Source organism: Scyliorhinus torazame, chromosome 12 (assembly GCF_047496885.1).
Source record: "Scyliorhinus torazame isolate Kashiwa2021f chromosome 12, sScyTor2.1, whole genome shotgun sequence".
NCBI lineage: Eukaryota > Metazoa > Chordata > Chondrichthyes > Carcharhiniformes > Scyliorhinidae > Scyliorhinus > Scyliorhinus torazame.
Window position 1 is genome coordinate 29832731 of NC_092718.1, and position 16101 is coordinate 29848831.

Genomic DNA, 16101 nt, shown 5'->3' on the forward strand with positions numbered 1-16101 from the left:
TCATGCACCTTTAACCTGACGGATGCAAGAACCTGTGGCTATGCTTTTTTTTTAATTCTTTAAAAATTTAGAGTACCCAATTATTTTTTTCCAATTAAGGGGCAATTTACCATGGCCAATCCACCTACCCTGCACATGTTTGGGTTGTGAGGATGAAACTCATGCAGACATGGGGAGAATGTGCAAACTCCACACGGACAGTGACCCAGGGGCGGGATTTGAACCTGGGTCCTCAGCGCCGCAGTCCCAGTGCTAACCACTGTGCCACATGCTGCCCTCCCTGTGGCTATGCTAATCCATCTAACCATTTAATTCCACATTGAAGTAGTGAGACAAACCATTGTTAAGGTTTGCACAGGATTGTATTTCAGATTCCTTGAATCTCGTTGTAGTTCAAATGCTAATGGTACCACTTAAAATCCATTTGACAACTTTCAACAGCCAAATTTAAACACGAGGTTACCTGTCAAAAAAGTTTTTTTTACACATTAATCTATTTCACTGCAGCGACCAAAAAGGAGTATACGCATTGCTGGGAGTGTTCAATAGGCTACGCACAGTCAGAGGGAACTGGAAGAGCAGATATGTAGGCAAATTTCAGAGAAGTGTAAAAGTAATAGGGTAGTGAAAGTGGGGGATTTCAACTTTCCCAACATTAACTGGGGCAGCCATAGTGTAAATGGTTCAGAGGGAACGGAATTCTTAAAATGCATCCAGGAGAACTTTATAAGCAGATACATAGAAGGTCCTGGACTTAAATTTAGGTAACGAAGCTGGGCAAGTGGTTGACATCTGTTAGATTCAAGACTGTAAAGGAAAAGGACAAAGATGGGCCTGAGATCAAAGTTCTACACTGGCAGAAGGCCTATTTTAATAAGATCAGATACGATTTGGCCAGAGTAGATTACGAGCAGATATTTTAAAGTAAATCTGTGATAAAACTGTAGGACGCATTCAAGGAAAGGGAGAGTACAGGGCTAACATGTTTCAATCAGGGCAGCATGGTGGCACAGTGGTTAGCATTGCTGCCTCACGGCGCCGAGGTCCCAGGTTTGATCCCAGCTCTGTGTCACTGTCCGTGTGGAATTTGCACATTCTCCCCGTGTTTGCGTGGGTCGCATTCCCACAACCCAAAGATGGATTGGCCATGCTAAATTGCTACTTAATTGGAAAAAATGAATTGGGTCCTCTAAATTTATATTAAAAAAAACATGTTCCAATCAAGAAAAAGAGTGGGCCCAACAAATCCAGTGAACCCTGGATATCGAGGGATATAAAGCATTGGATAATGAGAAAGCGGGAGGCTTATGCAGTTATCGAGGGCTCAAAACAGCAAAAGCCAAAGAAGCAAATAGAATGTGCAAAAGGGAACTTAAAAAGGAAATTAGGAGAGCAAAACGGGGAACATGAAAGGATACTGAAACGTAAAGTAAAGGAAAATCCTAAGTTGTTTTACAAGTACATTAAGGGGAAGAGGATAACTAGGGAAAGAGTAGAGCCCATTAAAAACAACAGTTGTAATTTGTGTGGAGCCGGAGGATGTAGGTCAGGTTCTAAATGAATAATTTGTGTCGGTGTTCACATGTGAGAAAGACGGTGTAGGTATAGAAATCACTGAGGACTGTGATAAAATTAAAGAGATTAACATAGTGAGGAAGTTCTGACAGAATTAGTCTGCATTTGGAGAAGCAGGGATTAATCAAGAAGTCAGCATGGTTTTGTTAAGGGCAGATCATGTGACTAACTTGATTGAATTTTTCGAAAAGGTAACCAGGTGTGTAGATGAGGGAAATGCATTTGCCATAGTCTACTTGGACTCCAGCATGGCTTTTAATAAGGTCCCACATGGGGGACTGATAGCAAAGATACGAGGCCATTGGATCCAAGGAAATTTGGCAAATTGGATCCAGAATTGGCTGAGTGGCAGGAAGCAGAGGGTGATGGTCAAGGGGTGTTTTCACTGTGTCTAGTGGGGTCCCCCGCAGGGATCATGTTGGGGCCCTTGCTGACTTATATAGATGATTTAGACATGAATGTCGGATGGTTGATCCGTAAGTTTGCAGATGATGCAAAAATTGGTAGGGTGGTAAATAGTGAGGAGGATAGCCTTAGATTACAGGGGGATATAGATGGGCTGATCAGTGGCAAATGGAACTCAATCCAGAGAAGTGTGAGGTGATGCACTTGAGCAGGACAAACAATGCAAGGGAATACATGATAAAGGGTAGGACCCTGGGAAGCACCGAGGATCAGAGGGACCTTGGTTTGCAAGTACACCTGTCCCTTAACGTAGCACAGCAGGTGGATACAATGGTTAAGAAATCAAATGGTATACTTGCCTTTATTAGCCGAGGCACAGAGTTTAAGAGCAGGGAGGTTATGCTGGAACTGTATAAACTGTTGCTTAGGCGACAACTAGAGTATTGTGCCCAGTTCTGGAATCCACATTTTAGGAGGGATGTGAGAGCACTTGGGGCACAGAGAAGATTTACCAGGATGATACCTGGGCTGGAGAATTTTAGCTACGAAGAGAGATTAGATAGACTGGGGTTGCTTTCCTTGGAGCAGAGGAGACTGAATGGGTTAAGTGGGTTGGTGCAGACTCAATGGGCCGAATGGCCTTCTTCTGCACTGTATGTTCTATGTACTATGTAAGTGGGAGTCTGGAACTCACTGCCTGAAAGGGTAGTAGAGGCAGAGACCCTCATAGAAGTATTTAGATGTACATTTGCAATGCCAAGGCCTACAAGACTATGGGACAAGTGCTAGAAAAAGGGATTAGAATAGTTAGGTGGTTGTTTACTGGCACAGATGTGATGGGCTGAAGGGCATTTTGTGTGCTGTAGACTCTATAACAATGCAAAATGCTCTGACAAATAAACGCTGCCTAAAAAGTTTTAAAACTCAAGAATACTAAAAGCTCTCTTTAGCAACATCTTCACAGTATGTGAAGAAACAATTTTTGATAAATATTTCCTCGCTTCCCTCTCCCATCAAACATGTCATGCTTGAATTTTATTGTGTCCATGTGATAATTTTGCTGAGCTATTCATACAAAGCAAATTTCATTTTTTTAGACTTATATGTCTGCAAAACCGAGATTACACAAACAAATTAACTGTTGGTTTAAACCTTGATGGTTCATTGACATCCTTTTAGCGAAATATTGCATACGTACATTCTTTCCTACGAGAAGCAGATATATACATGTAATACAAACAGAAAATTGGCAACAACAGTTCAAATTCTTTGAAATCTGGAATGTTAGATTATCGACATTTGGTCGTGTTCTTCATTCTTTGACATCTAACCTATGTCAACTAAAATAGAACCACAAGAACAGTGCTCCTGCCAGAATTCTGCTCTCTGTGGATGTGCAAGAACCACATCCATGTTTTTTTCTCGGTTTTCACATTGGTACAACAAAACCCAGGCCTAGAAAATTAGTTTTTGAAGAGAAGTACACTTTATAGAAGATCAAACTTCGTCATTGTGGAATACATTTCAAATTTAATCAAACATTTTGAATCGCAGTATGTCTTTTTGTGTTTTGAACATGGGAGGTTACCAAAGAGTGAATATTGTAGCCACTTCCTCAGGAACTTTTCTTTAATCATTTACAGGATGGGGCCATCACTGGCTAGGCCAACATTTATTGCCAATCCCTAGTTGCCCTCGAGAAGGTGGTGGTGAGCTGCCTTCTTGAAACACTGCAGTCCCCAAGGTACAGATACACCCGCAGTGCTATTAAGGAGGGAGTTCTAGGATTTTGAGCCAGTGACAGTGAAGGAATGGCGATAAATTGATGGTGAGCAACTTGGGAAGGGAACTTTCAGGTGGTGGTGTTCCAGGTATCTGCTTCCCTCATACTTCTGAATGGTAACAGGAAGGTGCTGCTTGAGGTGAGTACTTGCAGTGCATCAGTGGTGGAGTGATTGAATATTTGTGGAAGGGGCACCAATAAACAGGCTATTTCCTGGATGGTGTCAAGCTTGTGTGTTGTTGGAGCTGCATTCATCCAGATAAATGGACAATATTCCATCACATTCCTGACCTGTGCATTGTAGATGGTGACCATGATGTGGAGATGCCAGCGCTGGACTGGGGTGGGCACAGTAAGAAGTCTCACATCACCAGGTTAAGGTCCAACAGGTTTATAAGAAATGACAAGCTTTTGGATCGCTGCTCCTTCACCTGACGAAGGATTAGTGCTCCGAAAGCTTGTGATTTCAAAGCGGATGGCATGACAGCAGTTGCTTCACACCGCCAGGACCCGGATTCGATTCCCGGCTTGAGTCACTGTCTGTGCGGAGTGTGCACGTTCTCCACGTGTCTGCGTGGGTTTCCTCCGGGTGCTCCGGTTTCCTCCCACAAATCCCGAAAAACATGCTTGTTAGGTGAATTGGACATTCTGAATTCTCGTTCAGTGTAAACAAACAGGTGCTGGAGTGTGGCGACTAGGGGATTTTCACAGTAACTTCATTGCAGTGTTAAAGTAAGCCTATTTGTGACAATAATAGATTATTATTAAACCTGTTGGACTTTAACCTGGTGTTGTGATACTTCTTATTGTAGATGGTGGAGAGAGGGCGGCACGATGGCGCAGTGGTTGTACTGCTACCTACAGCGCTGAGGACCCGGGTTCGATCCCAGCCCTAGGTCACAATCTCCCCGTGTCTGCGTGGGTCTCACCCCCACAACCCAAAGATGTGCAGGGTAGGTGGAGTGGCTACGCTAAGTTGACCCTTATTTGGAAAAACATAATATGGTACTCTAAATTTTTTTTTAAAAACAGTCTCAAAGAACATCACTTAAGTATGCCTGGGTCTGCTAACTATATTTCAAAGTGGATTAAGAGCCAAGATGGTTTTGTTGTTCGAGGGAGAATAAAGAGAGCAGTTAAGGGTTCTTCTGTCACTGTATTGATTAGCATTGTTTAAGAGGTAATTGTAAACTATTTTTATTGTACTGTGTTAGTAATAAAGTTTGCTTTAATACACCATAACCCTAATTTGCAAGAAATCACTCCTTGAGCGAGGTGTCCTTTCCCAAGTCTTGTAAAATTAAAATAAAATATTGGAGTTTCTGTCTAGCATCCTATCCACTGTTGGGGTCTGGTCTGGGATCATAATAAAATGCCACTGAATGTCATGGGGTGATGGTTAGATCCTCTCTTGTTGGCGATGGTGTAGCCATCTGAGATGGCCACTTTCAGATTATAAAATGGACACTCGCAGAGCACACAGGGAAAAATGGACAATGCAAAGTAACAAGCAGGCACAGAGCCTGAATGTGTATTTAGAAGACAGACTGCAGACAGAGCTGAAACTCTTGGCCGATTTACACATTGATGGCCCATCTCCGATGAACAAAGACTAGTGCTCAGGGAACCGATACCGTCCCAGACATTCCGGCGCCACAACCTCAGCAAGAAGATACAAACAAAGCAAGGCCAACGGCCACTTAGGACAGGCCCAGCCATCAGGGCACCCGCCCCTTTATTGGCTCAGATCAATGGCGGTGATCGAGAAGCTGCCCAATTGATTGGGACCAAGTTTAAGGCCCGCCTAAAAGTGCGCGAAGCCCCCCCCCCCCCCCCCCCCCCGAGTATAAGAAGGAACCCCGCCATGTGTTCGCTCTCTTGGATTCGGCTCTCAACTGGAGAGACCCCTCCACATGCACCACCAGAAGCAAGTACAGGTTCAACCCTCGCTACCAGACGGATGACCATAGCTACACTCCTGCTACCTCTTCGAACCCAACAGCCTCAGATCTGAACACCGGCCACTGTTCCTCTGACCTAAGCGGGTACCCGAAGTTAAGTATAGGTGTTAGTGATCACCTATACTTTAGCCTGTAGTGTTATTGTGCAAGAGTAAACCATACGGTGTGTAAATAAAGTACCATTGACTTTGAACTAATTGGTGTATTGGCTCTTTGATTTATATTTGGTTGAACCTTGTGGCGGTATCAAGAGATACCTGGCGACTCTGGAAGCATATTCATATTTAAGATTAAGAAAGGCAACCTTATTAACCGCCATATTTAGAGCCACTAAAAGATAGCAACAATGGTCATTGCCTCGCACTTGTATGGTGTAAATGTTACTTGTTACTTGTCCGCTCAAGCCTGAGGGAATCCCTTGGACTGCAGTATTGCTACTGCTTCTTGATATGCCATATTCAAATGCTGCCTTGATGTCAAAGGCAGTCACTCTCATCTCACGTCTGGAGATCAGCTCTTTTTTCCATGTAAGAACCATGGCTGTAATGAGGTCAGGAGCATGCTGATCTTGGCAGAACCCAAACCGAGTGTCAGTAAGCAGGTTATTGCTGACTAAGTGCCACTTGATTGCGCTGTTGATGACCCCTTCGATCACTTTACTGATGATCGAGAGGAGGTCGATGGGGCAGTAATTGGCTGGGTTTTGCACATTGCCAGGAAGTTACTCATGTTGTAGCTGTACTGGAACAGCTTAGGGAGGGGCACTAAATGTTATAGAGCACAACTCTTCAGTGCTGGATATTGTCAGGGCCCATAGCCTTTGCAGTATCCAATGTCTTCAGCTATTTCTTGATATTAAATGGAGTGAATCGAATTGGATGAAGAGTGGCATCTGAGATGCTGGGGATCTCCGGGGGAGGACAAGATGGATCATCCACTTGGTACTTCTGCCTGAAGATTGCTGCACATGTTTCAGCCTCATCTTTTGCACTGAAATGCTAGGTTCCTCCATATTTGAGGAAGGGGATATTTGTGGAGCCCCCCCCCCCCTGCAGCAAGTTGTTCAATTGTCCATCATTCATGGCTGGATGTGGTAGAACTGCAGAGCTGAGATCTAATCTACTGGTGGCTAAAAGTGGTAACAGATAACACATGGTGGTTTATTTACCATAATTTACACACTTACACGCACGCGCACACACGTGATTTCACGATTCTTTTTCTATTTAGGATCATCTTTTGCTGCATAGTATTTATCAGTCTGGACAGATAAACTATTTCTCAAAACTATTGGTTGCATTCAATCTACTAGTCCATCATTTTCACACGCTTTGGGAAGCATCTTGTTTGCAGCCAATTTCTTGAGTTATTGGTCTGTGAAACAGTAAATGTATTGCTGTACTACACTGATGCCAAGTCAAGTAAATGGAAAAAATAGACATTCTGCTAAAACAGCAGCATTATACAAAGGAAATGAACCAACTTCCAAACCGGATTGTTTATTCTTCACCAGCTTTTTCCAATAATTTTGCAGTCATAATGAACTCAGGACAAAAATGAACTTTCACTCCAGCTCAACTCAATGATCTGAACTGTAAAAGCTTTAAAATTAATGACGTGTTCATAAAGATAGTAAAATACTAACCCCGGGGTGTCAGAGAGGCCTGCTTTTCCACTTCGGTTTGTTGTCTCAGACTAGTCGGAATATTGTTGTAAATGCGCTTGTAGTGGTTATACACGGCAACTGAAAGCACCTTCTTGGCATAGGACTGACCAACTACATATTTGTCGAGATAACTGTAAATCTGAAACAAAATTAAAATCAGACTCTGTCAAGAATACTTCAATGAGACTTTTGAACATTAGCACATAACAAGAAACGAGCATGCAATGCAGTAAATACAGTTGAATAAAGTGAACACAAATAGATGAGAGTCACATAACGATGAGTGTGATAAGGAGTCACATAATTTAGTTCAAAAATGAATTAATTAGCAATAAGCCTTAGCATATCCATGCACAAGCTGAATATTATGGTGCAACAAAGATGCCATCAAGTGGTAGGGAAAATGCTAAAAACTATTATAACGGATGTGATAAATGGACACTTGGATAATCATGATCTGATTGGACATAGCATGGATTTGGACATAGCATGGATGCCAAATGGGAAATCGTGTTTGATGAACTTTGTTGGGAATTTTTGAGGATGTTACTAACAAAGTTGACAAAGGAGAGCCAATGGACATAGTACATTTGGAATTTCAGGCTGATACAGTTCCCAACAGGAGGTTGATTAGTAAAATAAAAGCACATGGGATAGGAGTTAATATACTGGCATGGATCAGGATTGCCTAACAGGCAGAAAACAGTAGGAATAAATGGATCATTCGCACGCTGGCAGGCTGTGGCTAGTGGGGCACTACCAGGAATAGTACTTAGGGACCAACTGATCACAATATATATCAATGATTTGGATGTGGGGACCAAATGTAATACTTTCAAATTTGCAAATGATACAAATGTGTTCAGACGAAAATGTAGGCTGAATATTCTACTCCTGTTCCTCTGTTCCGAAGACTATTGGCACAGCTATACCAAGGGAATCACACTTAATCCAGTGATTTTTTATTAATGCATCAGCCAAGTATATAACTGGCATCATCAGTTTCCATTATGATTATATAACTAGAAAAGCTCAATTTCCAGACTGAACACACATGGCAGCATAATGGCAGAAGCTAGGGAACAGTTCACAGCCTATTCTTGGTTAGGGAGTACTCATGAGGGAAACGTTGTGTTGGTTATGTCCAAGTTCAATCTAATAGGATTTGTTTGGTTGAGATTGCAATTATAAAGGACCACTCAAAATCTTTCTTTTTTAAAAGTAAATTTAAAGTACCCAATTCATTTTTTGTTATACAATTAAGGACAATTTAGCGTGGCCAATCCACCTACCCTGCACATCTTTGGGTTGTGGGGGTGAGACCCACGTAGACACGGGGAGAATGTGCGACCTCCGCATGGATAGTTACCCAGGGCTGGGATCAAACCCGGGTCCTCAGCGCCGCCCGACACAAAATCTTTCTGATACCGTCTCCAGATAAATGATACCGTCTCCAGATAAAAGAGGGTCAATCGGAGATAGACCAGATACGTCTTTCCATCCAGGAACAGTACATGGTAAATCACCATGAAACACCTTTCTCTTTTTTAAAAATTGCCAAGCAAAAGTGGACCATTCTAACTATTTGTGTTATCAATTTTCTACTCCTTTCCTGAAAACACTGTTAAAGAATATGTCAATGGAGATCTCTGAACTCTCCAGTACTTTTCTCAAGTGACCATTATCATCCAATTGGAACTCCCACACTGTTGCTCTTGGGAAGTCTTAGGTCTGGATTATGGTTATACTATTTAGTTGCTAATTTGGCCTTTGCCTGCAAGACCAACTTTGTAAATGGGTAAATCCAGTTAATTACAAAATATGGAAGTAAATAAGAGAACAGGTGCAACCATATTCTCTCACGTTAAAAGAGAAAGAGACTTCTTGGACACTTGATATGTTTGTGCGGGACTGTGCTGCCTCACTCTGAGCGAAAAGGCCGAGTCACAGGGAAGGGTGAGGACAGAGGAATGCAGGTGAGGGTGAGGCACAGGTAGAGGGAGTGGTCAGACAGCAGGCATAAGGTAGGGGACAAAAGGATTGGTTTTCATATTGGCTTCAGCAGGTATGGTGCAGGTTGAGGGAACAAAATGGCGCCGCAAGCAGCCATGTTGGAGGGGCCCCAAACAAAGGGAAACCCCGGAGTGCAGGAACGCGTCAGCCAGGTAAGTTATCACCTGGAATGTCAAGGCACTTAATGGCCCAATGAAAAGATCCAGGGTCTTCGCCCAGGGAGATGGTACGTCATGATCAGCGGTGCCCTCGATAGGGCACCTGTAGTTCTGGTAAACGTGTACGTGCCCAACTGGGATGGCACGGATAGACTGGAGACAGGCTTTTGGATGGAGTTTGGATACGAACCTCTTGGTCGACGAGGTCTTCTGCCAGACAGCATCACAGGCCATAGGCGAGTACATTTCTAACAATCAGAATGGGGAAATCTCACCTTCCACGTTCTGGGAGGCACTGAAGGCGGTGATTAGGGGAGAAATTCTAGCCTACAAGGCAGGCAGGGATAGGTAACTGAGGGCAGCTTGGCAACAACAGATCAACTCCACCCTGGAGGTCGACAGAAAGTATTCCAAGGCCCCGACCGTAGAGGTTCTGGCAGAGCAGAAAAAGCTGCAAATGGACTTTAACATGCTCTCCACCAGAAAGGCAGTGCACCAACCCGCCAGACACAGGGGACCTTTTATGAACACGAAGAGAAGGCTAGCCGCCTATTGACTCATCAGCTGAGAAAGCAGGCCGCCACGAGGGAGGTAGTGCAGGTGAAAGATAGCAGAGGCAGACTGGTAGCTAAACCAAAAATGGTCAACGAAGCATTTGAGACCATCTACAGAGGACTGTACATCTCCGAGCCCACCAATGGAGAAGCAGTGTTGAAACGGTTCCTCGACGGACTGGATATGCCAGTCATGGGGGACAATAGGCGAGAGGGGTTGGAAGCACCAATAGGATTGGGAGAGATCATGGAGAGCATCAGCTCCATGCCGTGGACTTCTGCAAAAGATTAGCACCAGCCCTGGCCCCACATGTATGGGAAATGTTCGCAGCCTCGACTCATTAGCGAGGGGCACCCTGCCTCCAACGCTAACACAAGCCATGATAATACAGATACCCAAAAAAGACAAAGACCCAATGGAATCACATAGACCTATCTCACAGCTTAATGTGGACGCGGAGATACGCACAAAAGTCCTGGCTAAGAGACTGGTGGACTGCGTACAGTGGTGGTCGCAGAGGACCAAATGAGCTTTTGTCAAGGCTAGACAGCTAACTGTGAACATTGGGCGGCTGCTACATGAAATAATGACCCCCCCCCCCTGGGGAGAGACCAGAGGAGATCATCTCCCTCGAAGCAAAGAAGGCCTTCTTCAGAATCGAATGGAAGTACTGGAGTGGTTTGGGCTAGGGACAGGGTTCACCTCATGATCCCCAAGATGCGCATTCAGACCAACACCACCAGCACGGAATACTTCCAGCTGTGAAGGGGCACAAGGCAGGGATGCCCACTGTCCCCGCTCCAGGAGATAGCCCTGCGGGATGCAAAAGACTGATGGGCATCCGAAGAGGAGGCAGAAAGCACAGAGTGTCACTCTATGCGGATGACCTGCCCCTCTACATCTCGGACCCAAGAATGGCCTGAAAGCAATCATGAAGAGTTCGGGGCCTTCGTGGGCTACAAACTCAACCTGGCCAAGAGCGAGGCATTCCTAGTGAACCCAAACGGGGGAGGAACGGAGCTCGAAGGCCTACCATTCAAACTAGCACAAAGCAAATTCCGCTACCTGGGATCCAGATAGCCCACAATTGGACACGGATCCACAAGTGGAATCTGACCAGTCTGAAGGACCTATAGAGAAGGGAAGCATTCTCGCTTTCCCTGGCGGGGAGGATGCAAACGATCAAGATGAATGTGCTGCCGAGGTTCCTCTTCCTGCTCAGATCCATGCCGGTCTTTATCCCAAAGGCCTTAATGAAATGATCATGGTGTTTGTGTATGTGTGTGTGGGGGGCCTCCTATCCCCCCCGGCAAAATACACATCTTGCTGTGGTGGTCGCCACATTGAGGACATAGAACCAAATGAGGCAGCATTTTGGTTTAACCGAGGTGCCCTCCATAGCCCCCAACTGTGGTAACTTAAATTCCCACCAGCCATGCTCGAGGCCACCTTCACAAAATGGAGACAGGATGAGGGGGCACTAGCAGTCAGGGACTTTTACAAAGGGGACAGACTCACGGCCCTGGACAAGCTGACGGAAGAACTGGAGCTACCGACAGGATAGGAACTCAAACACCTGCAAATCAAACACTTTCTCCGCAAGGAGACAACGCGATACTCTAGGGACCTGAGGGACACACTGCTGGAGGAGCTAATTAACACAGACAATAAGGAGAGGGGGGAACTGTGGGGACATCTACAGACGACTTCTGGAAAGGGCAAGGGCACCACTGGACGGCGCTAGGCAAAAATGGGAGGACGAACTCGGGAGGGAAGTGGGTTGGGGACTCTGGAGCGAAGCACTGAGTAGGGCCAGCTCCACCTCCTCCTGCGCAAGGCTAAGCCTCATTGCAGTTTAAAGTGGTGCATAGAGCTCACCTAACTAGAAGTCGAATGAACAGGTTCTTCCCAGGGGTGGAGGATAAATGTTAATGGTGCCAGGGAGGCAAGGCCAACCACGCCCACATGTTCTGGGCCTGCCCCAGACTTGTTGGATTCTGGCCAGCCTTCTTCTAGGCAATGTCCAAGGTTGTCGGGGTGAGGGTGGAGCCGTACCCCAGAGTGGCAGTCTTCGGGGTATCGGACAAGCCAGGACAGCTTTCTTCAAGGCAATGTCCACGGTTGTGGGGGTGAGGGTGGAGCCATGCCCAAGAGTAGCAGTCTTCGGGGTATCGGACCAGCCTGAACTACATAAGGGGAAGAGGGCCAATGCCCTGGTTTTTACTTCCTTAATCGCATGCTGGAGAATCCTGATCGGCTGGCGATCAGCAGCACCACCCACAGCTGCAGACTGGCTGGCAGACCTGGTGGAATTTCTCCACCTGGAGAAGATCAAGTACACCATCCGAGGGCTTCCCCAAAGCATGAAGACCATTCATCAGCCTGTTCCAACAGTGAGAACGCATGTAAAGAAACACCACAAGTGTAAATATTAGGTGCACTGGAAAATGCCAATAAAAATATTTCAAAAAATAAAGTAGGAATACCTATGCACTCATCAGAAAAAAAGAGCTGCATGATTCAGGTCAACCCTCAGCTAGCTCTAGTTCGCCAAACCAAAACAGTATGCCTTAAGTCCCAAAACAGTTCATAATCTAAGTCGACACTTCAAAACAGTGCTATATGGAAGTGCTGCAGTGAGGAAAGTCCAACATCTCCTCAATCCAAACGTAATATTGTCGGTCAGGTTCTGTCCAAGTATCATTTTGGTTTGGGTGACCTTGTGGAAAGTTACTGCAGAACAATTGTAGTACTATATACAATTCATATATTATATCACACAGATAGACTTTACCTTTTTTGGAGGTGGTGGTGGTTTCTGTTGGAAAGCTAATTTCACAGCTTCTGCTGCTGATTCTGGCTCTTTGTTTAAGCTCTTCTTGGAGTCTGCTTCAGACAGTACCACAAAAAAATGGTGGCATTTTTCACATTTCACAAAGCGTGTTGAAGCTGCAAGAATAGAAGAGTTCCTAAAATATGTTTCTGTAGCATCAGCTTTGTTAATCAGCTTCAATTAGTGTCACATTAAAGAATTGTTGAATATTCAGATGTAGGCGAAGCGCATCACTATTATTTCCATCCAGATTTATAACCGGCTTCAAAGTTTCAGTTCTTGTCACCAGGAAGTTATTAGATTCTCAGTATTCCCAAATATAAAAAATGTTTGCCAATCTTAATTTGGCAAACTTCTCAACAGGAGAGAAATTGGGAACAAAATCATATCTGGACTCTCAGGATAAAAATGGCTACACTGCAGCATTGTCAGGAGAGGAAAAATTTGTAGCATGCAGATCGATAACAGCGCAAGGCAGGAAGGCTGCAACCTCCAAACATTATGCAAACTCCCACCTCTTCAGACAGAACATCTAACCTACTGGCCAATTTCCTACAATTAGCATTTCTGTTGCATCTATGACGTATTTTCATAGAACACAAACAAACGTTCCTTGTAAAAGGTATTTCAACTTTTGTTCCTAACACAGACATACACTGAAGTTCCAATAGCTTAAAAAGAAACTTTCTCCAAGAACCATTTTCTCTTAATCAAAGACACCCCTCTGGCCAGAGGGGAGGACAAGCACTTCCAGGCCTCTGCTAATAAAACTCTGGGAATACAATTCATATTCTGTGGAAGATGAAAATGAAATGAAAATCGCTTATTGTCACAAGTAGGCTTCAAATGAAGTTACTGTGAAAAGCCCCTAGTCGCCACATTCCAGCGCCTGTTTGGGGAGGCTGGTACGGGAATTGAGCCGTGCTGCTGGCCTGCCTTGGTCTGCTTTCAAAGCTAGCGATTTAGCCCTGAGCTGAACCAGCCCCTGTGCAACTTTATAACAGATTTAATCACCCTCCGGTGGATAGGGACACAGGAATCAAGTTAGCACCACCCCACAGCAGTGGCAACCATTAGAAACATGGTGGAGGGGTGTGGCAATTGACTTTAAAATTAGGGTCCTTGTATCTTTAAACTGCTACATCAGCAAGCAAATACTTGGCAATATAAAAGCTTTTGTAACCATTGTTATTTCTGTCAATGCTTGTGGATTGAGGACAAGAGAGGGAGAAGACAATGTTGCCATGACAAACATTATGAACAGAAGAGGTGATGCAGAGTTACCAAATTCAGAGATGGACCTCATTAATGTACTGCATGCAAGGTGATCAGTATCTAAAGACAAAGTCAGGTCTATATATTACTTACAAACAAAGGTCTCCACGTGAGTGCATGGGTCACCACACTTTGGGCACCGTAGCTGGTTTCCACCTTTCCCCGAACCACCCGATCCTGATGCTCGTTTGGTGCTCCCTTCACTGACAGATTTCTGCAAACATTTTAGCAAGTCAGCAAACAAACTCTATGTTAAAATATGGATCACTCCATCTGGAGAGTTTAGTCCAAGTTTACAGCAGTTGCAGAAGTTTTGCAAGTTTATCCATTTGATAACTAAACAACAGGAAAAGCATTGACATAAAAATCATTAAACAAATGCTGTTCTGTAGAGTTACATAAAAGAAAAAATAATTTAATAAGAAAGCCCAGTTTAATCCATAACTTGGAAGATTACCTTGTTACTATCTCCAGAAGTGTCTTTAGTGCCCCCTTCTTTTGATGCAAGTAAAGTAATAGTCTCACAAAATGTCCGACAAGGAATTTTTCTTCCTCCCTGTGTTTCAAAACTTGCTGAGTGTGCCAGGAGTGGGAAATGGAATCGTGCAGATGCAAATCCTGAAATAGAAATGCAAGTTTTTGACCAGAAATTGAACTAGACCGGTTATAAAAATACTGTGGCTACAGGGGCAGATCAGAGGCTGGGAATTCTGCAGACAATAACTTACCTCCTGGGTACACAAAGCCTATTTGCCATCTACAAGGTTTAAGTCAGGAGTGTGATGGAATACTCTTCCCTTGGCCTGAATTAGGGGCAGGTCCTCCAACAACACTCACCAGGACAAAGCAGCCAGCTTGATTGGCATCTTATCCAACACCTTAAACATGCACTCTCCCCACCACCAATGCACAGTGGCAGCAGTGTTCAGCATTTACAAGATGCACTGCAGGGACTCACCAACATTCGTTCAACAGCACCTTTCAAATCCACAACCGCTTCCATTTAGAAGGACCAGGGCAGCAGATACCTGGGAATGCCACCACCTGGAGATTCCCTTCCAAGCCACTACCATCCTGATTTGGAAACATAGTCATTCCTTCAATGACACTGGGTCGAAATCCTGGAACTAGTCACCCCCAACTGCATTGTGGGTGCACCTACACCAAATGCACTATATCTGTTCACGGAGGTGGCTCACCATAACCTTCTCAAGATCAATTAGGGACGGGGAATAAAAATGTTGGGTTTTCCAACAATGCCCACATCCCTTGAAAGAATTAACAAATTTCATACTTAATAATGATCTTGTAAAACTTAATATTTCTGTAATAGTGCTGTAAATATTACTTATTGCAAATTATTTTCCATAATATATATAATTTCTTAGGAACTGACTTTTTAAAAATGGAAAATTCGACAGCCAATTCCTCAAATGGCATTAATTACTAAACAAATCATATTCCATGTTTGAGGTTGATGCAGTTTCTGCATCCAACTATTAGCAAATGCACGTACTATTACTGATTTCTCAGCCTGTTGTGTGTGCTGGCTCTCTGAAGGTGCAACTCACCTACTGCTACTCTCCCACTTTCTCCCCATAGATAGCCTTATACAGAGTACTATGCATTTGGGTGCAGTGAACTATGCAGCTTAACCGCACTTAGTACAAAGATGATGGAATGTTTTTGAAAACTAGTTCCAAAGAAGAAAAGCTATTCTGAAAGATATGCATGTGTGCAGAGCTCTACTTTCACTATTCAAGAGCTGGATGTGCAGATGTGCCCTTGGCCGCCTGTGCCCTTGGCCGCCTGTTTGAGCTTTCAAAGGTGCCCCTAATAATGCAGCAACACAGGGCAAATAATTCTTGTAACTCACA

At 44.3% G+C, this 16101-nt stretch overlaps 1 protein-coding gene across 2 annotated transcripts in view; it reads right to left on the bottom strand.

Annotated features, from left to right (window-relative positions):
* Positions 1 to 16101, bottom strand: part of clpxa (caseinolytic mitochondrial matrix peptidase chaperone subunit Xa) — a 71675-nt gene that overhangs the window by 40921 nt on the left and 14653 nt on the right. For both annotated transcript variants that reach the window (XM_072470598.1, XM_072470597.1), the window contains exons 2-5: positions 14682 to 14842; positions 14318 to 14438; positions 12911 to 13065; positions 7370 to 7529 (exon numbers count right to left, since the gene is read on the bottom strand). In XM_072470598.1, the coding sequence (XP_072326699.1) occupies positions 7370 to 7529; positions 12911 to 13065; positions 14318 to 14438; positions 14682 to 14842 (597 nt within the window). The remainder of the gene's footprint in view (positions 1 to 7369; positions 7530 to 12910; positions 13066 to 14317; positions 14439 to 14681; positions 14843 to 16101) is intronic.